This window comes from Suricata suricatta, chromosome 9 (genome assembly GCF_006229205.1).
Source record: "Suricata suricatta isolate VVHF042 chromosome 9, meerkat_22Aug2017_6uvM2_HiC, whole genome shotgun sequence".
In the NCBI taxonomy this organism is placed as follows: domain Eukaryota; kingdom Metazoa; phylum Chordata; class Mammalia; order Carnivora; family Herpestidae; genus Suricata; species Suricata suricatta.
In genome coordinates this window covers 34,669,583-34,696,234 of record NC_043708.1, presented here as the reverse complement: position 1 = coordinate 34,696,234, position 26,652 = coordinate 34,669,583, and the positions used below count along the sequence as shown (strand labels likewise).

General features: G+C 51.1%; 1 protein-coding gene across 1 annotated transcript in view; it reads right to left on the bottom strand.

The window, feature by feature from the left end:
* Positions 1 to 26,652, bottom strand: part of SPTB (spectrin beta, erythrocytic) — a 123,470-nt gene that overhangs the window by 18,028 nt on the left and 78,790 nt on the right. The window contains exons 10-28 of the mRNA XM_029950777.1: positions 25,447 to 25,564; positions 24,651 to 24,809; positions 23,614 to 23,916; positions 22,745 to 22,895; positions 21,272 to 22,142; positions 20,037 to 20,174; positions 14,088 to 14,844; positions 13,448 to 13,650; positions 13,245 to 13,335; positions 11,593 to 11,739; positions 10,127 to 10,390; positions 9,551 to 9,757; positions 8,827 to 8,916; positions 5,334 to 5,612; positions 4,764 to 4,894; positions 3,708 to 3,912; positions 3,091 to 3,465; positions 1,406 to 1,650; positions 267 to 405 (exon numbers count right to left, since the gene is read on the bottom strand). Coding sequence (XP_029806637.1) covers positions 267 to 405; positions 1,406 to 1,650; positions 3,091 to 3,465; positions 3,708 to 3,912; positions 4,764 to 4,894; positions 5,334 to 5,612; positions 8,827 to 8,916; positions 9,551 to 9,757; positions 10,127 to 10,390; positions 11,593 to 11,739; positions 13,245 to 13,335; positions 13,448 to 13,650; positions 14,088 to 14,844; positions 20,037 to 20,174; positions 21,272 to 22,142; positions 22,745 to 22,895; positions 23,614 to 23,916; positions 24,651 to 24,809; positions 25,447 to 25,564 — 4,873 coding nt within the window. The remainder of the gene's footprint in view (positions 1 to 266; positions 406 to 1,405; positions 1,651 to 3,090; positions 3,466 to 3,707; positions 3,913 to 4,763; positions 4,895 to 5,333; positions 5,613 to 8,826; positions 8,917 to 9,550; positions 9,758 to 10,126; positions 10,391 to 11,592; positions 11,740 to 13,244; positions 13,336 to 13,447; positions 13,651 to 14,087; positions 14,845 to 20,036; positions 20,175 to 21,271; positions 22,143 to 22,744; positions 22,896 to 23,613; positions 23,917 to 24,650; positions 24,810 to 25,446; positions 25,565 to 26,652) is intronic.

Sequence of the window (26,652 nt, the reverse complement as noted above, 5' to 3'; positions counted from 1 at the left end):
CTGCCAATCCCGTGTGTGTGCATGTAGTGGCTGGTTAGGCAGGCTAGGAGACTGCTCTCCCCTACTAAGCTGCCAGCCTTGGCTGGGTTTGGTGAGGCTCTACTCCCTGGGCCTGCACACAGCCCTCATGCTCCATGAGCGGAAGGAGGAGGAGTCTCCTCAGGGAAGCCATGGCCCCCAGCTCCTTCCCCAGGAAGCTGTCTGGCCCAGCAAGAGTGTGCGCAAGGACATGGAGGGGCTCGTCTTTACCCCACTGTCCCTCTCACCTCCTCCGAGGCCTGGTGTTGCCTCTGCAGCAGGGACTCGCCCAGCTCCAGGCACGCGCTAAAGTTCTTGCTCCGGGTTTCGATCTCCGCCTTGATGCCCTGGTGATACTTCATGAGCAGTTCCACCGAGGAGACGTCCCTGGGCGGGGTGGGGTGTGTTTGTCAGGGACCGAGGAGGGAGTTTGGGGGTCCAAAGGAGACTCTGGGTGACTCTAGCCTGCCTAATGCCAAGTCCCAACTCGAGAGGGCCGCCCCCTGCCTGCCTGGGAGTCTGAGCACACTTCCTCCTCTCTCTGGGCAGCACAGCCCCAGCAGGAACGCTGATGCCATGCGGTCTGCTGTTGGTCAGTTGGCAGGGGATAGGCTGGGGATTCGGGGACCCCAAAAGAAGCCTGGGAATATTATTTGACAACAAAAGGGAATAAAGTACAGACACACCCTACAACATGGATAAACCTTAGAAAGATTGTGCCAGGTGAAAGAAGTCAACCCAAAAGACCACATAATCTAGGATTCCACATCTATGAACAGTCTAGAGTAGGCAAATCCAGAGAGACAGAATGCAATTCTTGGTCGCCAGGGGCTGGGGGAGGAAGGAATCACAGGGTGTGATGGCCAAGGGGTACAGGGTCTCTTTTAGAGTTGATGAAAATCTAAACTTGGATTGTGGTGATGGTTGCCAAAAAAAACCCCTGACTGGGGCACTTTAGTCAAATTGTATGGTATGTGAGTCACCTCGGGATAAGGATGTAAAGTCTTGGCCATCAGGATGGGCACACTAGGACAGAGGAACAGAGGTGGGCCAGCGACCATCGCCTCTCACTGACAGTGAGCTCCTTCCTGAGCTCCCCCGCCCAGCACTGGGGGAAGAGGGCAGTGTCGGACCAGCTGTGGTCATCCTGTGGTCAGATCTGAATGGCAGAGGTCTTTCTCGCCACTCTTGGGGCTCCCTTCACTCTGAAGCCGTTGGTCCCCCGCCCCCCAACTAGAAGCTGAGCCTCTCAGTCTCTGCCCGGGCCAGCCTCAGGTGCCCTCACAGTCTAGGACTGTCTCTCCAAGCAGGAGTAGTGCCCTGAGGGCAGGGCACTGGCCCGCCAGCCTCCGGGACCGAGGGGCTGCCTTGGGGACGTCCCCCTTACCTGGGCCTCTCCTGGGTCTCGATCTGCCGGATGATGCCCTCCATCCAGGAGAGGAGGTCCCGGACCATGCTGAAGAAGCGGAACTTGTCTGCTGTGTCTACCAGCTGGGTACGGCGTCCGGCACAGGCGTCGAGCAGCGCTTGCCACGCGGCAGACACCTCCTGCTCCTTGCTCTGGATGGCATCTGCTTTCTCCCCAGCGTACGCTGTCTGCAGGCGGGTGGCCACGTCCTGGAACTGCTGTACCTGCGGTCGGGCAAGACTGGATGTTGTTCCCCAGAAGGATGTGTCTTGGGCCTCTGATGGGCAAGGGGTCTGTCCCCTCCTGGTCTCCCTCCTCAGGGCTCTTCTAGGCAAGATCTTCAGCCTCCTACCAATGCTGGGGGAGAAGGTACCTTGTTTTGTCCTCTATGGACCCAAGCCATCCCTGGGCTTTTGATAAGGATATGGGAGTGGATGAGACCCTGTGCTCTTTGATCTCCCTAAAAGTACTGAATGAGAGTAACTATGTGCCAGGCACTGTTCTAAACCTTTTTTATTTATTACTTTCTTAATCTTTATAACCATCCCATGAAAGAGGTACTATTGTGATCCCTGGTTTTGAGATGAGGAAACTGAGACAGAGGGAGGCTCAGTGACTGGCCTGAGGTCATTAGCACTAGAAGAGCTGCACAGCCTGGAGGTGTGCTCCCGAGTTCTGTTCTTAACCACTGTGCATGCTGCCTCTCCAAGGAAGCGGCTGTACCACACCCCTGTCGGGGCCAGTCCCAGCACAATGAAGCCTCACTCCTGAGACTTCAACAGGCTGGCCATCCCAAAGGGCACTCGCAAGGCACAAGAGCCTCATGGCAGACCCCACCTCCAGCTGGACAACTTCCTAAGAGGTCCTCTTCTGGGTGAACGAGGGCCCGACCTGCCTTGGCGTCCCATCCTTGAGCCCTGCTGGGTGGGTGCAGGATTCCACAGCCAGCCGGTCTCTCCCGACCTCTCTGGAAGGATGCTGAGGCCCTGAAGTCCTCACCCTTTCCGTCACACCAAGTTCTGTGGAGCCCTATGGACTTGCAGAGGTGACCCCCGGGCCATCCCAGTGATGGGAGGGGGGTGTCTAAGCAGATCGTGGGGTCCCTCCAGCTCCCATATAGAAAGACCAAAGAGCCTGGTGGCTGAGGGCATGGAGTCTATAGCCAGACTGCCAGGATCTGAATCCCGGCTCCACTGTTCATCTACGTGCCCCCACCCAACTTGTTCACTCTCTCTATGCCTTGCTTTCCCCACCTACAAAATGCAGATAATGTTAGAACCAATTTCAGGGGGGTGGCTATGAGGATTCAGTGCCTAAACAGATCGCTTAGAGCAGCTCCTGGTGCTAGAAAAGGAACATACGTATATGTTCATTTGCAATGCTGTTATACAACCGGAGAAATAACATTTTCAGGTATTTTTTGCATTGGGCTTTTCTGAAGATTCAGTTTGAAAACTACTTCTGAAGCTAAGGAATGTCTGAAAGCCACAGCTCCCTGCCTTTTTTGCCCCGAGCTGCTGCCTTTCTAAAGAGGTGCACTCTCCTGGTGTCCGTTCTAGAGGTTTCACCTCTAGAAGCCAGGGGCCCTGGGACATGAGTCATGGGAAAGATGTGAAAGGCAGGTCCCTGGAGGCTGCAGGGGGGCAGCAAGGGACGGAAGGCACCTGCAGGCCCAGCAGCTGCAGCTCCCGCTCAAAGGCAGTGTGCACCCGGTGGAAAGACTCGGCAGTGCTGGCGTCCAGCCCCACGTCCTCGGGCAGCTCACGGTGCTTCTCGTCGATGAGGCCCAGGATCTCGGTGCCCGTGTAGAAGTAGCGGTGCAGGTCATAGGAGGCGGCCAGCAGCTGCATGCGCGTGTCAATGAGCTCCAGCAGGTCTGCCCACATCTCGTTCAGCCCGTCCTTCCACTCGGCGATCGTGGCTGCTTCGCTGTGGCCTGCGTCGATGAGCCGCTCGATGATGATGTTCACGTTGTCTACCCGCTCCTGCCCAATCGCCCCAGTCTCCCGGGCAAAGTCCCGGAACTTGTCCCGGAGCAGCTGGACATGGGGTAAACAGAAATGCGGTTACGGGGCCCATGGGCGAGTGGTTTCATCACCCAGCTGCAGGCAGTCTTGACTGGCAGCCAAAGCACCTGGAGCCATGCTCCCACACCTGCCCAGGGCAGCCTGAGCCCACAGTGGTGTCTGCATCTCTGGGTAGCAGTGTGCACCCGGAGTGACTGCTCCTGCATCTACAGCATTCGAGGAAAACCGAGAGAACAGTTGCTGTGAGTACTCACAGTGACATGGTCAAAGTCTTGCCCCATTTCAAGGGAAGAGGCCATCCGCTCCTTTTCCGTAATCCACTGCTCCAGGTCATCCGCCTCCCTCTTCAGCTGGAACAGGTGGTACATGTTCTCCAGCGTCCGCTTGCGCTCTTCTGCCATGTCCTTCAGCCCTGCGTACTGCTTGTCCACTTGCCCCTGAAGCCGGATGATCTGTTCCCTGGAATTCAAAATAAGAAAGCACTCAGAGGTGGAGGCAGGGGAGCCCAGAGCAGCCGGCACAGGGGAGCCGACCTGCTCCTCTCTGGCCTGTGGCAGGGACACGTGGGGAGGGAAGTCAGGAGAAACACAGCAGCTTTCCCTGGGGAAGTGCTGTGGAGCAAAGGAACCATCCCTGAGACCAGAGTGCCTCAGATTTGCCTCCCACCATTATCCCTCACTCTGTGAAGCTCAGAGAGGCAGCAGGGAGCTCTTCCATTATTCCACCAAGGAGGCTGAAGGAGCAGTACCGGGAGTGGGCTCCAGCACCAGCAGGGAGGGGCCTGTGGTCCCAGGGAGAAGCTGGGGTGGATGCTGAAACCCCACAGCAGTGGGTGCCTGGGGTGGGGAGTGCAGCCTGAGGTGTGCGGCCCAGTGGGCCCCACCTGTGCAGAACCAACTAGGTGGGTGTTGGTTTTCTACCTTCACGCCTACACAATGGTTTTGCTGAGACACTGTGAGATCCTGAAGTACCCTCTGGACCATGAGGAAGAAAGCAAAGTTACTCTTCAGTGTCTCTTAGCATAATCTTACTCCACGAAACATTGGGGCTCTTGGTTCACCAAGAGGGGAGTTTTGGTTATTGCATTTTCTGATCCTTTTGCAAACCAGGCTTTAGATGGCCCTGTTTGGAGTTACTCACACAAAACCGAAACATGAAATGGAATTGGGCCAATCAGCAGTTTTCTCAAACCCACAGTTTTCACGAAAACTGTTGCTATTTTCTCCAAAACTGTTGCTGTGTTCCCACTGGGACCCGCAGAATCCCTGTTGGTGGGGTCCTGGCCAAGTCACTCCTGGTGGCACACGCACCCCTCAGGGTGGCCTGCGGACAGCAGGCCCTGGGCCCTGGAGGCCAGCTGCTTGATGTTCCTCCCGTACTCGTCCACCGTTTGCTGCTGCCTCAGATGCCGCTTCAGCATCACGATGGCGCCCTCTTCATCCTAGGAGGCAGTGGCTGTCAGGACACCTGCTTAGGGAGGTGCTCAAGACTGGGGGGCGGGGGGTGGAGCCAGGCTCATGGCCTCCACCCTGCCCCCCGCCCCCCCAAGAAACTGTGCCTGATTCCTTCCTGTGACTCCTTTCCCAGCAACATCTTACCTTCCTGTTGATTCTTTTCTGACTCCTACCCTCCCAGGCCCCAGGAGAATTTCCCTAGAGACCCTCTGCACCTCATCTCCAGTCCCTCCCATGGCAATCCATCAGTACGGAACCCACAGCATGAGAAAGGCGAGGAAATCCTGGGCTAGGTCAAATCTGAGTTGGCAAACAGGGCACCTGGCTGAGTGTGTACACTGTAGCGGGCGTCCTCACACACCTGGACGTACCAGCTGTCACTGCCCCCTGACTGCCCAGCCCAGCCCCACCCCAGCCCGAGCTGACCTTGGGGATCTCGTCGGAGATGATGTAGAGCTCTTGCTCGCTGATCCAGGCCTCGGCCTCGCCTGCATCCAGATAGTACTGCTGGGCCTCGCTGGCGTCCCGCAGGCGCTGCAGCCTCCCGGCCGCAGCCTCCCGCAGCGTGTCCCACAAGTTCTGCAGGCGCCCCAGGCGCTCCTCGATGTCCTGGCAGTCGACCTCTGCCGCCTCCACCAGCTGCTGCCCTCTCTGCAGCACGTCCTCCACCCGTGGCGCATGGCCCAGGATCTCGTTCTGCAGCGTCTGTGGGCACAGGGGAAGGGCTCAGAGGCGGGGCCTTCCCACCACATCGGGGGCCAGGCCTGCACTCTGGCACCTTTGGCGGGTTCCTCCCGCACGGCAAAGCTAGTGCAGAGCAGGTGGTGGCAGTATAAACGGCCCCTGACCATGTGCCAGGCACAGCGCTAGGCACCACCCGCTGCCTTCGGAAAGGAGCACAGAGGGCAGCAAGGAGCTGCTAGGTAATGTGTGGGCAGTGAGTGGCAGCACAGCATTTGAACTTGGCCCTCCCTGCTCCTGTGTCTCCGGAGAGCTTGCTTCTTAGCTGTTCTTGTTGGAAGAAAGGAAAACAATTTTTAAATGGCGTTTGATATCTTATTTTAGCATCTCTGACTCCACATACAGCAGTTGACAGGGCAGATTTTAGGATTCGAGCCCCCCCCCTCCTCCTCATTGCTATGCCTCAAATCTTTTGTGAACTTTGTATTATTTCCTGTTTAAGCATTTGCTCACCAAAATGGTGTTCTCCTCTCACTCTGGTGTCTAGGTCACCTTTTTCCTCAGGGGGCCGTGACCCATGGGTGACTCACTTTCTGGGTCCTGGAAGCCCACGCCTATTTGTTTCTTGCATGTGGGCTCCGGCTCCTTACCCCTCCTCTTCTCCCTTTGTACAATAGGCCTGTGGCCTTTAAAACCACCCCGGGGCGGGGGGGCAAGAGCTGTGCACACAAGCAGTACAGTGACCGTCAGCATTTAAAATCTACAGAACCAGCACTGGCCACAAGTCACCCAACTTGCTGAAACACCTTTTTACCCTTTCTACTCCAAACCTCAATTGTGACAGTTTTTTGTAGTCTGTGTAATTGAATTCAAACAACCTATGGTGTCAGCTCCGTGGGCCTCTTTACTGTTCCTGAGACCTTACGACCTCTCTTTTTAAGCAATTTCTTTATCGGCTTCATGCATGCTCACTTAGGGTGTATTCTTCGTACTTCATGTGGCCAACACGTATTTATTATGTTTTGGGTACAAGGCCTTGTTCTAGGTTCTAGGCACAGCCTGGAAACAAGATAAATAAAACCCCTGCCCTTATAAAGCTTACACTGTTGTAGAGGAAATAGATGGTAAGCATGCAAATAAGTGAATGAATGTGGGTAACGGGTACCATGAGGAAAACACGGCCATTGGATCAGGAGCGTCTGCTGAGGTTTGCTGCTGGCTACCTGAGCTGGGGGAGTCAGGAAGGGCCTTCCTGAGGAGATGGCACGAGTGACGAGAAGAAGGCAACCACACAAAGATTTGGGGGAGGAGTTGCCAGCAAGAGGGAAGAGCGAGCGTGAAGTCCCTGGCGTGGAAGCACGCCTACACTATCTATAGGCTAGAGAGAGGGCCAGGAAAGCTAGAATACTCTGGTGAGGAGGGCCGACGTGATGAGAGGTGACTTTAGAGGAAGGCAGGGGCCAGATCAGGTGGGACAGTGGTTCTTAAACCCTGGTTGCACATTGAATAATCTGGGAAAACACACAGTCAGGGCCCTATCCACAGAGACCTTAATTAATTTATGACATAGAAACCGGGCATTCGTGGGCTTCAAAGTTCCCCCAGGTGATTCTCAAGGGCAGCCAAAGGTGAGGCTCACTCAGACCTTGTAGGATTTGTTCTAGCTGCAATGGACAGCCATTAGAACAGTGTTTCTCAAAGTGGGATCCCAGACCCATAACATCAGTATCACCCAGGATCTTGATAGATATGCAAATGATCAGACTCTTCTCCCAGAGTCTGAATCAGTAGACCTGAGGTAGATCCTAGTCAACTGTGTTTTAACACACCCTCTAGACTCTAGGGGAGTCTGATGCACACTGAAGTTTGAAGATTCTGCCGCAGGAGAGGGAATGATGAAATGATATTTCAGCTTTAGCTAGTCTAGCCTAAAGTCATCTTTACGAAGTCAACTATGCTCTCCCAAAAGACTACCTTTTCCTTCTTGGTAAAGGGAACTCCATCCATATTTGTCTTGCCCTTTCCCTGAAATGGCAACCTTTATCAAGGGAAGTTGAGAGTCTTTTGGCAATAACACCAAGGCTAGACAGAGTCAAAGTCTTTAGTGTTGCAGGGAGTGATGTTGGCTCACTTTCCAGTTGAGGAAACTGAGACCCCAAGGATACGGTCTTCTGTCACTGTCCTTCCTTTAAATGGAGGTTGTGACATTAATTGAACCCTCACCGACTACCTTCTGGCCCAAGTCCCTCTCTGTGCCCACTGGAGGCTTTATGACTGGGTTGTGTCAACTGGCAGCAAAGGGTCCGAGGGTTTTCAGACACCTCACTGAACGTAAATCAGACCCCTGCACAGCAGCTGGGCTCTGTGAGCAGATGTCAGCTGCTGTCGTTTTGAGGAAGCACTGTCTGTCATGACCTTTCTTCCCCAAGGAGGTGCAGTACTGACTGGCATTCTGGGACACACTGATCTTCTCTGGGATAAGTTGCCAGGCTCTCGTTGCTCTTGGCTATGGCTGCCCCCACTCTCTGACCCAGAGAAGAGACACGGCAGCAGAAGCAATTCTCCACCCAAGAGCAGGGTCTGTGGCCAGCCCGTCTGGACACAGAGACACCCTGAGCCCATGCGTATTCCTAATATAGGAGGAAGTGTGGCATCTTCTCACTTCCAAGAGTCTCACCAGGGCCAGCAGGTTTAAGAAAAAGCAAAACAGCAAGTGCATGTTGTTCCAAAGGCTCAGAGACCAAGTTTAGTGGCTTCCTAATGGGGTCTGAGCCCCACAGGTAGCCTCACGTGTTGAGAGAAATGGGTCCTACTTACCCTGAGGGCCAGGATCAGCCTTGGAAGGGGGACAAATCAGTACTGGGAAAGAAGCCAGAAGCTACAGGCTTCCTTCCAGGGAGGCCATGGGATACAGAAGCTGTAAAGCATATTAAACCCCACGCCAGGGCTTCTGGGTCTGCGCTCACCTATGCTCTGATGGGTCTAAATGGTCCCAAATCCTGAAACATCTGGATATTCCCTGACCAGCCATGGCCCTGCCATGGACCTCCCAGAATTTTCTCTGGCATCACCAAAGCTTCTCTTTTTATGGGGTCTGGAAACTCCATAGCTACCAACAAGAAAAATAATCTGCTGTTGCTGGCTTTCTGCATGTCAAGGCTGGGAGTTCCTCCCTGGGAAGGGCAGGGGCAGGGAGGAGGCAGGTGGTGGAGGACTAACTAGGTGAAGCAGGACTCACCTGATTCTTCTTCATGAACAGCTGCACAGTTTGTAGATTTGTGCCATAGTCGGCTGACTGGGCCAGGGGCAGCCTCTCTTCCACCCAGAGCTGTGGAGACCAGAAGGCAGGGGCAACTGATGATGGTCATGGCCACCCTTTCCCCATGCACTCACCTGGCTCAGATAGAGCTCTTTCCTGCTGTGTCTCTCTGGTTCTTCCCAAGGCCCCATCAGTGTTTTGCTCCCATTTTATAGATGGGGACATTTTGATATCATGAATTGAGGTTCCAAATGGCTTGCTCCTGGTCACACAGGGGGAAGGTAATGTAGCTGGACTGGAACCCAAGTCTGTCTGCCCCAAAGTCCATAACTGGGTTTCCATTCAAAAAATATTGGTTGGGTGCCTGGTGGTTCAGTCAGTTGAGTGTCCAACTCTTGAATTTGGCTCATGTCAGGATCTCATGGTTCGTGGGATCGAGTCCTGTATAGGGCTCTGTGCTGACAGCGTGGAGCCTGCTTAGGATTCTCGCTCTCCCTCTCTCTCTGCCTCTTCCCCATGTGCTCTCTCAAAAATAAACATTAAAGAAAACCCTTAAATAAAAAAGCACTGGCTTTATTTTCATATTTAATGCAATCATCACAATGGCTCTCTGAGAGAAGGAGAGGAAGGGACCAGACATCTTTAAAAAGTGCCCGGGGCTGTAGCCAGCAACCCTGCCTCTGGAGGGTCTGCACCTACTCACCGTCTCATCCTCTAGGTCCCGGCTGATCTGCAGCTTGGCTCGGGACGACTCCAGCTGCTTCCTCCTCCTCTCCAGGGGCTCCATGAGGTCCAGGAACCGCTTCTCGATGCTCACATCTGTGTCTCCTGCTTCCTCTCCCAGCGAGGGCACCTGGCCAAGCAGCTCCCCCAGCTCCTCCTTCCGCACCTTCACTTGGTCCTCCACACGCTGGGATGCAAGGGGACAGCGTCAATACCAGCCTTGGCACCTGGGGAGCCCCTCAGCCTCATCATCGTCCGTATCCCATCCATCTTTAAAGGCCCTATCTCCCCCAGGAAGTCTCCCTGTATGCTCCCACTCATCCTTCCTGCCTCACAAGCCCCTGTCCTCCCAAGCATGTGGTGCATGCTTTTATTAATCCCAGATCCCTGTCTTCACTGCTGCAAAGGGGCAGGAGATGGGTTATGAACTGGAAGACATTTTTGCTTGAGTAAGGCAAGCCCAGCTAAGAGGAACAGCAGTACTTACTTCCAGGTTGCACATTTGCTCCCTAAGGTCTCCTATCCAACACTCCCAGTCTACAACCCGCTCACGTGCCTTCAGCTTAGCCAGCATCCGGTTGACGCTGGTCAGGTCCTTGCCCGGGTCATCGGACCGCAGCTGGTCCTCCATAGCACTGATCCATTTGTTGAGGTCGGCGTGGGTCTGTGAGCGCAGGTAGGCGTTCCTGGCAGCTGAGAGGTGTTGGGTCCTTTCCTGTGTGGCGGCCTGAAGTTCATTCCAGAGTCGGTGCAACTCTTCCAGCTTCTGGGACACCAGGGCCGAATAACGGGGCTTCTCCTCCATCAGTGTCTTTCCTTCCTGTGTGGGGAAGCAGGAGGGCTCACCCTCTGAGGCCAGGCAGTCTTGGAGCAGCCCTACTCCACGTGGGTTGCCAGGGGTTAACTGAGGTCAGGGAGGCAAAGAATCTGCCTGGAACTCAGGGGAGGCTCATCTGAAAGACTCTGCACCCCCCATGTTATTTGCAGGAGAAGGTGTGACAGGACGGGGTGTGTTTGGGACAAAGGATCCAGGGGGATTGTAGTATGGGGAGCTGCAGACCAGGATCAGCTGATGCCAAATTATTTTTTAATTAAAAAATATTCAAGATCCATCAAGTACAAGCAGCATGGAAAAGACTCCACCCTCTCTTGTCTTCCCAGAGGCTATGCAATACTAACCTTAGTGATATGTTTTAGTTACTGAGTTTGTCTTACCTGGGTTTCACCCGCATAAATGTACCCTTTTTGGTGAGTACAGTGTAATATGACTTAGGCCTAGTAATATATGTTACTAATAATAGCCAATACTTACTATGTGCCCAGTAAGTACTAAGAGCTATTCTAAGTGCTCACAATCCCTTGGGTAGGTATTGTTATCCTCATTTTTCAGATGAAGAAACTGAGGCCCAGGGAGGTTGAGGAGTCAGTCTGGCTCAGAGCCTGCACCCTCAATCACAGTGGGCCCTATTCCTACTTCTTTCTGGACAGCTGCAGTAGGGAAAAGCAAATGCAACTGATTCTCAGATCTACCACCAGCTACATTTTGACTGGGGTCCTTGGGCAAGCTTGTTATGGGGGGGGACCCCTGGTTCCCCATCTATGAGGGGTGGTACTGCCCATCCAAACAATGAGGGTCAGTGGTCCCCTGAGCCATTCTACTCCTCTACTCCTCTGCCCTTGGGAGGGACAGTGCTAGTGTACTGGTGAGCATAATGGAAGGCAAACAGAGATAACAGGTGTCCTGGCACTAGACGCTGAGGCACCAACTCAGGTATTCTCACTATCCTGGACTGTCTCTAGACTCAGAGGACCCAGAGGAGGCACCAGTTCTGGCCAGGCCTAACAAGGGTGGATATACCAAGAGCTCTGAAGGTGTGACTACTATTTAGAGAGATTTTTCACTTCCAGGTTCTATACAACCCATTAAGCTTCAGACAGTGTCTATGCCCTGAGTGAAGCCTCATTCACGTAAGCACATTTGAGCAGAGAGCCCCCCCACCACTCACCATTCGCTTTACTTACTGCATCAATGCTATCTAGCCACCCTTGGTGGGAAGCCAGGTCTGCCACAAAGGCCTGGTGCTTCAGCCACTTGTTTTGAAGGTTTCTCACTTCATCATAGGAGACATCCTGAGATGTTAGCAGCTTGTCATTGATCCAGAGTGTGAGCTGTGGACAGAAAGAGGGAGTCTCTGAGTGTACCTCTTTGGCCAGGGACTCAGGGTAGGACCTGCTGTCCACCTCTGGCTGCAGAAGAAGGCCAAAGAGAGGAAGTAGGAATACAGCAGAGTACTACTCTCCAAAGCTCTGGGTCCTTAACTCCCACCACAAGCAACTTAACCTGTGTTGTCTTAGGGTTAAAACATAAGCACCTGAGTGTCTTCTCTAGTAGACTATATGCAGTAGGAGTCCAGGGATATTCAAAGGTCTGGCAGATGTCCTGGGGCCTGGGGTTGGTCTGCAGCTCCCAGTAAGCCTCTTCTAAAGAGCTGTGCATCAGCATGGGCCAAGACCACCAGGGACCTTTTCCTTGGACCCAAATTTACTCATTCTGAGTAATATGTAATAAGTAATAAGTAAGCATGTAAGAGTGTGCTCTTAAGAGGGCCTACCCTATGGGGTAACTCTGTGTTTACTGGATGGACAGAGAGATAAATCCACCCTTTGGTAGTAGGGTGAGAAATCATTAATAAGCACAGAGAAAATGTTATGTGAGGAAGAAGCCAAGGGCAGATCCTATAAAGAACAATGAGAGAAGAACCGTGATGAGCATTCAATGTTTCCAAGATGTTCTGGCAGCATACCAAGCCTGGTTGGTGCCAAGGGCAGAGGTAGATGGAAACAACGTTGTTTGGGCAGGGTGGAAAGGGGTATGAGAATGGGATCAAGAAAGAAGTCAGAGAATGCACCATTCCACACAGAAGTACTGCTCATGGAGGGTCCCAGGAGTGTGGCTTGCCCAGGCTGAGCAGGGACCTTCTGAGTCAGTTCTCCAATTGGGAGGCTTGTTGAAAATGCTGTTCTCTCTCACCCCTTAAGATTCTGATTCATCTGGACCTCAGTGGAGCCCAGGACTTTGCAGTTAATGAGGCCCAGGGCTGGCTCTATCATTTGCAGAGCCCAGTGCAAAATGGAAATGCTCAAAATTATTAAGAATTTCAAGATGGCAACCACAGATGATTAAATCAGGCATGGGGCCCTTCTAAGCACAGGTCCTGTATGAATGCACAGGTTGCATGCACTTGAAGTTGGACTTGACCAGGGACCTAGGTGTCTTTAATATAGATAGCCCTCGGGCCATTCTTTGAGAAACTCTGCTCTAGACTGGGCAAATTCAAAGATGACTCTCTAGATTCAGGGTTAAAAAAAAAATTGAAGAACCAAAGATTTTAGAGGATGACTTATGCTATCAAATACCCAGAGTTTCCTTCATGAAATTCCAGATTCCCAACTTAGAATCCTATGGACTTTCTTTTTCTTTCTTTTTCTCTCATTCATTCATTCATTATCTCTATACCCAATGTGGGGCTTGAACCCATGACCCTGAGATCAAGAGCAGCATGCTCCTGTGACTGAGCCAGCCTAGCTTACCCTCTGTGGACGTCTTACCCCTAGGGCACTTTGATCCTAGAATGGAATCTCCTGCAAAGTGACCTGCCTTGCTGCAGCCTCACCTCCTGGCAGTTCTGGAGGAAGTTCTGGAGCTCCAAGTTGTCTCTCAGAATTGTTGAGGCCTCCTGAGCCTTCTCCTTGCTTTTCCTGTGCCTGGAAGGGAAGCCGGAAGCTGCAGTTCACAACACTGCCGAGCCTTGGAACCATGTACACCACCACCAGCCCTGCCTGGCTCTGGACCCATGACCCTGTGGGTAGAGAGTACCTGTCCTCAATCAGCTGCACCTTCTCCAGGATCTTGTCTGAGTAGAGGTTTTTGTCAGCTATCAGCTTGTTTCCAGAGTCCACAGGACTCAAGACCTTATCCTGGTTGTTCTCCATAGACATCAAGAAATCCTCAAACTTCCGGATCCCAGCCTCTGCAGCCTCTAGGGAGTCTGGGGGCTCCAAGTGAGCTAGAGTATATTCCTGTTGAAGGGATGGGATGAGGTTTCCAGATAAGGGATGAAGACAAGCTGAGAAGGCAGGGAGGGCACTTGCCAAGCAGCAGCACCATGTGCAGCCATATAGGCTATAGCATGAATGGTGCCCCCTGGAGTTGTGCAAGGAAAAGGCAACCCCAGCCTTGGCACCCTACACCTACCCCAGGGGCACCCAATCAACAGTGTGCCTAAAGCCACATGGAAGGGGAATGGCTCAGGGGAAAAGTCACAACTCCAGCCTGTAACTGATCCAAGAACAAGGCAAAGTTTAGAACACAGGGCCAGTAAAGCCACATGATAAAAAACAAAGAGGGTTTTCCCCCAATTTGCTAGAGAGAGTCCCCCAAAAGAAGAATTTAGTCTCTGAGAATGTTCACAGACTCACCAGTGCTGTTACCCTGAGGGATAACGCCACTTCCCTACCTGATTGCTGAGGATGGCTTCAGCTTGCTTGGCATCTCTCTGGAACTCCTGGAAGCCAAGGCACTGGGCAAGCGAGCGGTTGCGGCTCTCCCACATCCGCCACAGGGCATCCCAGCCAGCATCCAGGCCCTCCAGCCTCTGGCCCAGGAGCAGGTACTCTGGGTCCGTCTGATCACGGATCACTTTCTCCCCTGATGCCTTGACATGCTGGTAGCTCTCTTGGTGCCCATCAATCTCATCTTTGATGGCCGCGTGCTGCTGAAGGAGCTGCTCGGCCTCAGGGAGAGACTCGGGCATGTCCTCGGAGGCCACGGCCTTCTGGGCCATGGACAGCCAGGACTGGAAGTCATCTAGATTCTTTAGGAAGGCCTGCAGCTGGCTGGCTTCACCCAGAGAGGCTTCCTGCTCCTGGAGGGCTTCCTGCAGGTCCTTCCACAGCTGTTCCACACATGCCTGCCGCCGGCCAATGTCCTCTCTCTGCTCAGGGTGTGACTCCATCAGCTGCTGCGACTCACGCTCCAGGGCACCCACACGGGCCTGGATGGCAGCCACATCACGCTCCAGCCCCGACAGCTTCCTCTGGATGGCAATGACACCTGCCAGGTCCTGGCCCAGGTCCTTTGTGGACCGCACCACATGCATCTTGTCCTCAATCCACTTGCTAGTCTCTTCACAGTCCACACAATAGTTACGCACCCTGAGGGCTGAGTTTACCGCCTCCCGCCGGTCTGACACTACAGCTTGGAACGCCAACCACCTGCCGAGGGGGACACAGAGACACCCTCTTCCTTAACCCTTCCCACAGGGCATCCATACCCAGATTCCCACCAGAGTCTCTCCCCTTAGAGCATGCACAGTGAAGAAAATCATCTATGCAACAGTGATGAGTAAAATTCATTTATCCAATTTCACCCAAGACAATATAGACTGTCAGTCAGATCCTTTCATCAGGAGGAGGCAAGCAGTGATGTGATTCCAACCACAAGTCAAGGAACGACCATGATGCTTAGTTCAGTTCTGTATGTAGTTAAAACTGGGCAAATGTATAGCCTCCCCAGATTTTTTGAAATGCTGAAAATAATTAAAAACCTTACATTTATCAACTTGAAGGCAATTTCAGGACATAGGGCCCCAGTGGCCCTAAAGGAACCATACAAATGCCTAAGACTATGTTCAAAGTGCCCAAGGTCTAAAAAAGTCACCTTGTTTCTAAAAGAAAAGAGGCTGGCGGGGTGCCTGGGTGGCTCAGTCAGTTGAACATCTGACTCTTGATTTCTGCTCAGTTCATGATCCCAGGGTCCATGCTGAGTCAGGCTCCACGCTGGGCATGGAGCATGCTTAAGATTCTCTCTCCCCCTCTCCCCCTGCCCTTCTTCTACTCACACATACACTCTCTCTCTAAACAGGAAAAAAAAAAAGTGGCCTTGTGAAGGAGGAGGAGAAGAAAGAAGAGGAAGGGAGAAACTGGGATTATAATTGAGAAATGGATAACATAATCTTGACCTTAAGATGCAGTGCCAAAATGAAAATGGGAAATATTCAAAGGTCTGGCAGATGTCCTGGGGCTGGTCTGCAGCTCCCAGTAAGCCTCTTCTAAAGAGCTGTGCATCAGCATGGGCCAAGACCACCAGGGACCCTTTCCTTGGACCCAAATTTACTCATTCTGAGTAAGATGTAATAAGTAATAAGTAAGCATGTAAGAGTGTGCTGAATGCTCATTTGCTGAGCTCACTTTTCTTGAATACCCACAAGGTGTAAGTATTGTGTTAGTTGTAGTCATAGTCAGAATTTGCTTTATGGAGTATATGATTTAGAGAGAAATTACGACAAGCTCGCAAAGTAACTGATATAAAGTACGATGTACACCAGGCAGAGAGGACTAAGGGCACTGTGAGGGTGACGGGGTCATGGGGGCAGGTTTTGTGGTGGCCTTCAGAGTTGAATCTCAATGAGCACCTCTCTAGCCGTGCCACTGCACTGATCTATTTAGGGAAGGGGTCTTGAGTATTTCACTCCTTTTTGTACCCCCGACACCTGGGGGAAGCAGGCTGAACAACTAGGCAAATGGCCCAGGGAGAGTGCACTGTGGGTATTCCCAAGGTGTGATAACAGCTACTAGAAGGGCTGAGAGGTCTGTGAAGAGAAGTGGGAGATAGGTTGGGGAGAACTGGGAATACCAAGACAGAGGAGGGCAAGAGCCCAAAGATTTTGAAGTTTCCCTTCTAAACAGAGAAGTCCCTGATTCCTGGGAAATTCTGTGCCTCCACGCAAGAAGCCCTGTGGTAATTTTCTAGGCCTTTCCTGGTGTGGCCTCACTATAGCCACTAGCAGAGGCCACAGAGAGGATGGGCTGCGAATTAAGTCTAGTTCCTCCTGCTGCACTGTCTCCAAGATAGAAAAAGTTGACAGAACCACTCCAGTCAGCCCTGGCCAGGCCAGTCTGAAGTTCAGATTTGGTCCTGGGCCAAGATCATTAAAAACAAAAATGGAAGTGGGACGCATGGGTGGATCAGTCCATTAAACCTTCAACTTTGGCTCAGGTCATGATCCTAAGTTTCATGGGTTTGAGCCCTACATTGTGCTCTGTGCTGACAGCTCAGAGCCTGGAATCTGCTTCAGATTCTATGTCTCCCTTTCTCTCTGCTCCTCCCCAGCTTGCTCTCTCTTAAAAATAAACATTAAAAAATGGAATTCATACAGTATATAAAGGTAATCACTTATTCAGTAAGTGCTTGAATGACTCATATGTGCCAAGCCAGGCAGAAGAGAATTCAGTTGTGTCCCTGTTCACTCATTCACTAAACATTTATCACACAACTGTCATGCACCTTGCGCCAGGCACTGTTCTAGGCTCTAGGGATGTAGCAAAGAACAAAGCAAAGTGTTTCTCTCATTTGATGAGCAGAGACAAACAAGTTTGTAATTCATCAAGTGGTAAGAGGTACAATGAAAAAGTAAAGCAACGTAATGAGATAGAGGCAGAGGGGCTGGGTAGGAAGGAGGGAGTAATGTTTTCGACTGGGTGGTCCCTGAAGGCTGCTCCAATAGGTTTACATGTGAGCTGAGATCTGAAAACTGTAAAGGAGTAAGCCACGTGGAAATATGTATATGTATGTATACATGTACATACACCAGTGTGCGCATATGCATTTTTTTTTGGCCTTAAACACATAAGGCTTCATTTTGACATTATTATCATGGTAAGTCCTTCTATCAAAGAATATGGCATACTTCTTTCTCAAGTTCTGTTTCCTTCACATTCATTTTACATATTTGTTATTTTATTCTTTACTTTTTTCTTTTTAAAAATTATTTACCATTTATTCATTTAAAAATAATTTTTTGTTGTTAATGTTTTTATTTATTTATTTTTGAGAGACAGAGAGAGATAGAGTGCGAGTGGGGGAGGGGCAGAGAGAGAGGGAGACACAGAATCTGAAGCAGGCTCCAGGCTCGGAGCTGTCAGCCTAGAGCCCGATGCAGGGCTCAAAGCTGTGAACTGTGAGATCATAACCTGGGCCTATGTCAGACACTTAACCAACTGAGCCACCCAGACGTCCCATTACATATTTTTTTCTAAATATATTTTATTGTCAAGTTATTTAACATACAGAGTATACAATATGCTCTTGGTTCCGGGAGTAGATCATATGATTCATCACTTGCATACAACACCCAGTGTTCATCCCAACAAGTGCCCTCCTCAATGTCCATTGCCTGTTTTCTCCCCCCCCACCCCCTCCAACTTTCAATTTATTCTCTGTATTACGAGTCTCTTATGGTTTGCCTTCCTCTATGTTTGAAACTGTTTTTCTCCCTTTCCTTTCCCCCATGGTCTTCTGTTAAGCTTCTCAAATTCCACATATGTGTGAAAACATGGTATCTTTCTCTGACTTATTTCACTTAACATACCCTCATGTTGCAAATGGCACAATTTCATTCTTTCTCATTGCCAAGTAGTATTCCATTATATATGTAAACCACACCTTCTTTACCCATTCATCAGTTGATGGACATTTGGGCTTTTCCCAGACTTGGCTATTATTGATAGTGCTGCTGTAAACACTGGGGTACATGTGTCCCTATGCATCAGCACTCCTGTATCCTTTGGATAAATTCCTAGTAGTGGCCAAGTAGATATTTGGAAAGAGAATATTCCACATAGAGGAAAGTTCAATTACATGCTTGGTGCTCAAAGCACTGTGGGCAGTAAGGATTTTGCTCTTCATTTGCTTCTAGGGTAGTAGGAAAGTTCTTTAGGATAAAAGTAATTATAATAAAAGGTACTGTAAAGCTCTGAGCCAGTACAAAGGAGGGAAAGAACGTTTTCATCTTGGACACTGGGAAAAGGAGGAACCTGAACTGGTCTTAAAGGATGGGCCCAATTTGGAATATAGAATTGGATGAGAATGCACTCTGGTAGGGAGAATGCCAGAGGCATGGAGGTAGGTCATGGGCAGAAGTGAAGAATCAGTTGTTTAAAAAAAAAATATTTGAAGAGCTATCACATGAAAGAAAACTCAGAATAAGTTTTTATCTCTCTAAAGGAAAGGGCCAGAACCAATGTCTACAAAGTTCAGAAAGGAGATTTCCATTCACTAGGAAGGAGGTTAGATCTTCTAACCAAAGTAGTTGCCTCCAAATGGGGTGGGCTGCATGGTGAAGGGGTGAGCTACCCACCTCTATAAAAGTTTGTACAAGAACAGCGGTCTGGAGCAGTCAGCTAGACTAGATGACTTCACAGGTACATTTCAACTCTCATACTTAATGAGAAAACCATCTTACCATTTCACGCCTCAGGTGTTCTCTCACCTAAGGTTGGCGAGCGCCTTGATGTGTATCACTTAGGATAGTACATGGCTTTGGGATTTATGAAGATCATTCTCATTAAGACAACAGATACACAGTTGACAAGTTCTTCCTGTCTTGTACATACACACACTGGCACTCATACTCACACATACACAAACACACTCACACAAACACACACCCCCCCTCATTACGTCCAAGCCTAAGGAAGAGCCAAGAGGCATCTTCTTCCTCTGCATAAACATCACGTTACAGAGGAATCTTCTGACCTCAGTCCCTGTCTTTAGATGCTGAGATAATCAGCCCTGTTCTGGTGGCTCTGAAGTATCCTTGTCACCCTCCTGCCTCCCACTGGGTCCCCACCAGGAACTACTAGGCTGAGTTTCTTTCTTTCTTCCCTCCTTTCTTTCCTTTCTTTCTTTCTTTCTCTCTTTCCTTTTTAATACAACTGCATCTTACCTAACTGCACCTCCCAGATTGCTTCAGGCAGAGCAAGGCTCCAACACAGTGTGGGGAAAGGAACTGGGGCAATGAGGAGGTGGGGAATATGTAGTATTGTGTGTGCAGGGCCTAGGGTAACAAATAGGAACGCAGGCGTGTGCTGCCCTCAGAGATCCTTGAGGAACTCATGGCAAATTATGCCTTGGACAGAAAGTACCCCCTCTCCAAAGGTTCCTCAGGGCCTCTTTTTTGTTCCAGCCACAAAGCATGCTCAAGCCTTCCTGCTAATTCTCCTGTTCATTCAAGCCAGCCTCATTATCGATGCTGCATTTTGGCACAGACAGGAGCTTTCTTTTATGGACAGTACTTAAGAGCTCTCAGAAAGCAATTTTTCCTGCCTACGAACGTCTGGGGAAATGTGGCATGAGTACCTTACGGCCTGATTCTAACTAAGAGTGCGGTCAGACGTCTCTTGCATCACACAGGATACACCCGACCCTGTGCGGTGAGTGCAGCTCTGTTCACCCCTTGCTGCTACAGTCCATGGTCAGAAGGGGACTGTGACTGGGAAAGATAGGAGCTATGAGGGTACAAACCCCACAGTGCCTAGCAGGAATCCTGACTATTGGGCCATACCCCAAGGGTGTATCAGTGGCCGAGAAAAGATGCCCTCAGCCCCCAGCCCTACCCACACCCCACCTGCTGTTCAGGTGGTCCTGGTACTTCTTCACTTCCCCACTGCGAGGGTGGCCGCTGTCTACCAGGCTGTTGGCAGCGAGGTTCACGCCGTCAATCTGCATCATCAAAGTCTTCATCTCCTGGTCCAGGATGTCAAACCTGATAGGGACAGAGAAGATGAGGACTGGGGAGGCAGCCTGGGCACTTGGCCTACTGCCCTTCTCTGGAACGTGGAACTCTTGCTTTCTCCTTCCATCTCTCAAATACATTTGACCAGGTAAGGGGGCGGAAAGGAAAAAGCTATGCTGAAACACTCTATTTTCTGATTCATGGATCCGATTTCATGGTTTGGCATTTCTTGGACCAGGCTAGTAAATAGCCGGTTGCTTACCACACAGGCCCCTGGCTCCATGGGGAGGCACAGGGGAAAGAAGAGGTGTGTACGTTGGGGTGGGGTCGATCACCTCAGAGAACACCTGCCATATCTCCACGGCCATAGGTGCTACTCTTTGGCCCTGATTCCACTGGCCTTGATACCTTGACCTGAAGGTTACAGTCAGGTGCTCTTTCCCCAGGCAGGAGAAGGGAGAGCATCTTGGGGCAGGGTGTAGTTAGCAAGCAGACCCTTCTGGGATATGAGACCAGGTTCCTCCGTCACCAGGGGCCCACCTCAGCATGCTCTAGGTAGTGTCCTCTCCTCCTCCTCAACTCTCTAGTTCTGTACTTAAGAGACTGGAGTGCCATCTAGACTGGGGGCACACTCCCCATGCCTGAGTATGGATGGAATCGGAATACTGGACAGGAGAGTGGCCTTGCAGACTGGTGGTTTGCAAACTGGTCCCTGTGGTCCTTTGAGGCTCTGTGGCTCAGTGACTGCCATAGAGAGCTAGAGGTGGTAGGGTTCTGACTTCTCACCTCCCCCTTAACCAAACAGTTCCACTTTCTCTGTATTATATGTCAGAGATTCTGTATGCAATTTATTTGAACAAAGACTGCTGTGGCTGAAAAGTAATTGAATAACTGGACTAGAAAGATCCCCGTTGTTTTATTTTAAGGAAGACCCTAGGGGTGCAAAGTACCCAAAGTCACAGAGCCTGATTAAAACCCGTAACTCTGGTGCATGGCCTCAGCAATAAAGGGCATCCTGTCCCCTCTCAGAGAGAGCCCTCCTGATCTAGAGGTTGTTCCCACCCTAGGCAGAGGTGGGGTGCAGGCCATGGTGTGGGGAGGTGAGGAAGAGAAAGCCGGGTTCTGACCTGTGCTGTGCGACCTCCAGGTCCTCCAGTGTGTCTGGGATTTCCATCTGCGCCAGCCACTTCTCCTTCTCACCCATCCACAGCTCACAGGCGTCTGTCTCCCCAAACACTGTGTATAGATCCAGGGCGTCCTGCAGCCTCTGCCGACGCAGGTCTGCTTGGGCCACCACCTGCTGGTAGAGCTCCCGGAGGGCCTGCAGCCGGTTGGTCACGTCTGGGGAATCCCGAAACTCCTGGGGGAAGCCCTGGGCCTGCTGTTCCAGATGCTCCATCACCCCGCGGCTCTCCTCCAGCTCTTCCAGGAAGTCCTTATGCTTCTTCCCCAGGGCCCGTGTGGCCCCCTCATCCTGCCCCACGTCTTCGCCTGAGAGCAGCCGGTGGGCATCTTGCAGCCAGGCCTTTAGGTCATCAGCATCACCCTGGAACTGGAAGAAGTTCTCAGCATCCTGGAGGTTCTTCTTGCGAAAGGCAGCCAGCTCCTTCAGCTGGTCCCACTGGGCAGACACTTCTTTGATTCGGGCCTCAATCTGCGGGTGCCCAAACTGCTTACGTGCAACCATGCCCTCTGCCTCCCGGAAGATCTGCTCCAGGTGGGTGTCCAGCCCTCGGAGCTCATCCTCGAAGGCCTTGTGCTTGCGCTGCAGGATGAGCACACTCGTCAGGTCCTTGCCATAGTCCAGGGAAGAGTAGATCTGCTCCTTCTCCTTGATCCAGCTCTCGGCCTCATCCATCTCCCAGAAGAACTTCCAGAGTCGCTTAGACTGCTCCAGCTGGGCCTTCCGCCCAGCAGCCATGTTGCTCAGCTCCCCAAAGCACTGCTCCAGGTGGCTGATACGGTCCTGGATAACCTGGGGGTCGCAGGGCTGGTATCCTGGGAGGCATGAAAGAAGGGTAGACAAAAGAGGTAAGGGCTTTGTTTATGGGCAAGCCTCAGATCAGCTGCCAGGCTAGATAGAACCACACGATTTAGAATCTGCCATCTCACTGGTGTTTTGGAATTGGACACAGGGGGTCCCAGCTGCTCAGAGGACAGGTCAAGTTCTTTATAATTAGTTCCCATTAATTCCTATTCAGGAATAAGGTGGGTCAGCTCTTGGTAGAAATGCATAAATGAAATTATTTTTTAAAAGGCCCAGACACAGATTTCAAGATGATTCTTCAAAGAGGCAACAGGGTCGTTACGGCTCAAAGCTAGAATTCTAAATTGTCTCTGTCTTGAACTACCAGAGCAAATGGAAGGCAGATGATGCCTATTGGCGCTTAGAAACATCTTCTGATTCTAGATTACCAAAGCAGTTGCCTGTTCTCTGTAGAATTTTGCTCTCCTTCAAGCTTCTATTTTGCACATTAGTTGATGAAAGAAGCAGAATTCTAAAGCTGGAGGATTTATCCAAGCTGAGGTGCTAGAACGCTGGGCCAGAGCATGGGGTTCTGGCTTCAGAGATCTCAACAGGGAGACCTCTGTGGCCTCACCTTTCTCCTCAGTGAACTGCAGGGTGGCTGCAGTGATGGCCTTCACTTTGTCTCCTTGGATGGCGATGTCAGCTTCCATCAACTTGTGCTTCTGTAGCAAGTCCTCGACCTCCAACAAGTGCTTCCCAAACTCAGCAGACAAGAGGTGAGCCTGGCAAAGAGGACAGACCGGGTAGAGGGGACAAGGAGAGGTGAAGACACATACCTGCTAGGAGAAGAGACCCCTCTGAAGGAAGCGTCCATGGTACGTGGGCCAGGGAGTCAGAGGATGCTGGAAAAGGCTTGCTGCTCAGCATGGAAGCTATAGAGCAGGACTTCCTAGTGGGAGTGCCTTTCAGAATCATGCATGGAACGTTTTTCAGAAGCTCAAGCCCCACACTTGATCTTCTGCATCTCTCTCAGGGTTTGGAGCCTGGGCATGTATATTTTTAGAAAGCTCCATGGTTTGTGATGTACATCTTCAGCGAGACCCATTGCCGTGGAGGGAGAGGAGACTCAGACTTCTTGGTGGCTCTTATGCTGGGAAGTCTGGATTCTCATGAGACTCAAACCGTGATTACTTGGAGCCAGATTCTCCAAGCTCTTGATTCATGTCTATCATTTCTAGGTCCTATAGATTGGCACCTGTGCTACTGTAAACCCCAGATGTTTTGATCACCTGAAATGCAGTGGACCTGGGTCGGTGACCTGTCTGGAGCAGAGGGAGCCAAGTGGTTGATAGGCGGACACAGCCAGACACTGTACTGCCTCAGTTTCTCCATTCTGGCCCAGGGACGTGCTTGGCTGGAAGGCATCTAAGGAAGCACAGCTAACTGCAGGGGTGGCACTGAGGTAGGACTGGGGGGGGATGGGCAGCCTCTGGGGCCCACCTTGATCTCATCCATCCAGGCGATGCTGTGCAGCATGTCCTGGAAGAGCTTCTGCAGGGCCAGGGTCTTCTCGAGTCTCTGGCGCCGGGACCGCAGCAGCTCCTGCAGATAGCTCCACAGGCGCAGGATGTTGTCCTTGCGGGCAGTGATGCGCTTCTGGTCGTGGTACTTCTCCTTCTCCAGCTCCTGGGCCAGGTCCTCCAGGGCCCTCACCCGCTCCTCGTAAGCAGCTGTGTCAGTCTCAATGGCCTCATGCTTCTTCTTGGCGGCCTCCACGGCGGCCAGGTCATACCCAAAGTTGTCCTGTCCCATGCGGAGGAAAGCAGGTGGCTGTCAGGCTCCCCTGGGCTAGTGCCCAAGCACACAGAAATGGCAGGTCCCTTCAGAACAACTGCTGGATGGGAAAGCCTGTTCCAGGGCATGCATTCTACTGTCTTTCTCAGCCTATCTTATCAGAGCCAAGTTCCAAAGACTAAATGCCTTACAAGAACCTTTAAAAGCAGCTCACAGTTTTATTCACTGTGCCATACACGTGGGTATGCCATGTGTAAGTGACCGAGCCCTTTTGCAGCCTGCTGGCACTCACTGCCCTGCCTTGAATGGACTTGCCTGATTCTGGGCAGGAAGGGGCTGCTTCTCACTTGGAAGCCACGCAGCTGTAAACAGATGGCTCACCCCCACATCCTCTAGGGTGCACGCACAGTCTCCAGTACTCTCAGAACACTGGCTTTCCCCTTCCTGGACATTTGAGTCCAGGCTCTAAAATGGGAAGGAACAGATGCTCTTGTGGAGAATCAGCCCTGGGGTCAATTTTCAGCTAGTGAAATAGGACGTGATCCTAAAGGCCAGAGTCCATGGAGAGTTCTTCCTCAAATGTGAATCCTGATTTACCCAGTCATGGGGAGCAAGGCTGCAAGGCCTGTGGAGAGGATCATCCTGCTGCCACCGAGAGGCCAGCTGGGGCTCCAGCCCAGCTCACTTCTGCGGAGCTCTGGAAAGCTTCTGCCTCCTGCCACCCCCAGGGTGTCCCCCACTACCTGAGCCACGAGGCGCTGGTTTTCATTGAGCCACGTCTCTCTCATGGCGGCCTTTCGGTCAAAGCGCCGGGCCAACTGCTCCAGCTTCTCCTGCCGAATGAGCTCCTCCCTCAGGGCCAGCTCCCGCCGGTACTCAGCTTCCTCCAGGCTTTCCCAGGCCTGTGTGAGGGACACAGGAGAATTTTAGGGCAGAGGGGAACACCTAGGTTTGCGGGTTCCATCTATTTCACCCAACACTGAGTGATTTCAGGAATCTAGGCAAAGCCTAGGTTGAAGTTCAGTCAATCTTTTGGCTACCAAAGATTTGAGGAGCACTAGTCCTGGCCTCCCAGTTCCCTCCTCCCCTGAATCTGCCTTAGACTCTTGGCCTAATATAATGTTACTTGTCTCTGTGGGTGCTTAGTAAATTCTCATTGACTAAATGGCTACTTTCATTCTGTTAGGATGTCCAACTGGTGCTAAGCCTCCAAACCTCTGAAATATCAGAGAGCATTTCCCTTGTAATTAATATTCATTCCATAGTCAGAGAAACTCAAGGTTCTATAGAGAGGAAGCTATAAATCTGGCTCCAAGAATGGACTCTGGGCATCTGAACAAGGGGTTGAATCAATGGACAGTGAATAGAGTTGGACCTCTTAGAACTAGGTTCAGAGAGCATTCCCAAACAGCCAGCATGGGTAGTTAATAACACTTCAAAAAGTGGCTTGGTTTAATCCTGTCCAGTAAACAGTCCCTGTGCCCTTATCAGAAACTCAGTCAACCCACTGGCAATGTATAATGGAAAACACTGCTATACCCGGTTGATGTCAGATACTAGTTTCCCATCGTGAGGTGTATACACTTTCTGATTGTTGGCTCTCATCCGGGACTGGATGGTAAAAAGTAGGACTTCCAGATTACCCTTCTCCTGAAACCTGTTGAGAAAACAGAGGTAGGAAGATTAATGTCGAGGTCCCCATATCTTTTACTGAAGTCAAAATGGAACAATGGCATCTTGGAACTCAGATAGCAAAGCATATTTTCCTTAAAAACAAAAAGTAAAAAGGATCTGTAGGTTTACTTACCTGTTAAAAAAAATCTATCATACTCACTGACTGTGATCTGCTTGGGGTTGAGTCTTTATAATACAAACCAGAAAAAACACATCAGCCAACACAGCATTTGTTTATCATTTGCTTCTACAAGGAATGGCTAACTGGAGTATTCTAATAATTCCTGCAGATACCAAGTTTTACCAATTGACACAAAAAAGCTCTTCCCTGTTCTGCAAATGAGGAAGGCTTCTGACTAGCTCTTTAGTCACCTTTTTATGTAGTGAGCCAAATAAACCTTAGAAGCCCCATTATCCATGTAAGAACATATTGCATTGAGAGCAATTTCACTTGAGTACTAATGAAACAGCCCTCTGGACAAGTTCTAAAGGCCAGATGCATCTGAGTGGGGAGGAAAGACTGGGCTCTAGGAGGATCATAGGTACAGGAGATGAGAACTGGCAGCAGGGCAAATGCCTGGAACCCAGGGTCTAAGCTCAAGGTAACTGGGTTTTTCTACATTTCCACACATATACAAGTATCTACCTACTTCTGCATCCTGCACGTAACAGTCGAGGACTGGCTGTAAGCAAGGTCCCCACCCTGTGGCCAGCCTGACAGAGCTGACCACTCAATCACTTCAAGAGGGCTGTAGCCCAGAGCACCATCTGCTCAGCCAACAGACAGCACCCCTGTGGTGCACGGCCTGGTAGATGCACAGGCGATGTTATCTGTATTGGATTTAGGACTTTAAAAGTAGGTTAGTGTCTGGCCAGAAACAAGATGCTTCTAGTACATTCTAGCCTCCATGTCTCACCTTTCTCTGTTTGAGAGTCATGAATGAAGAGTGTGGAGGCGAGGGGGAGGAACAAAACAGAAGGTACTACCAGTGAGCTAGAACTCTGTTTCAGAAGAGCCGAACAAGCTAACGGCAGGTGAGCGGATATGTCCCCTTGTCTGTGTGTACCTGC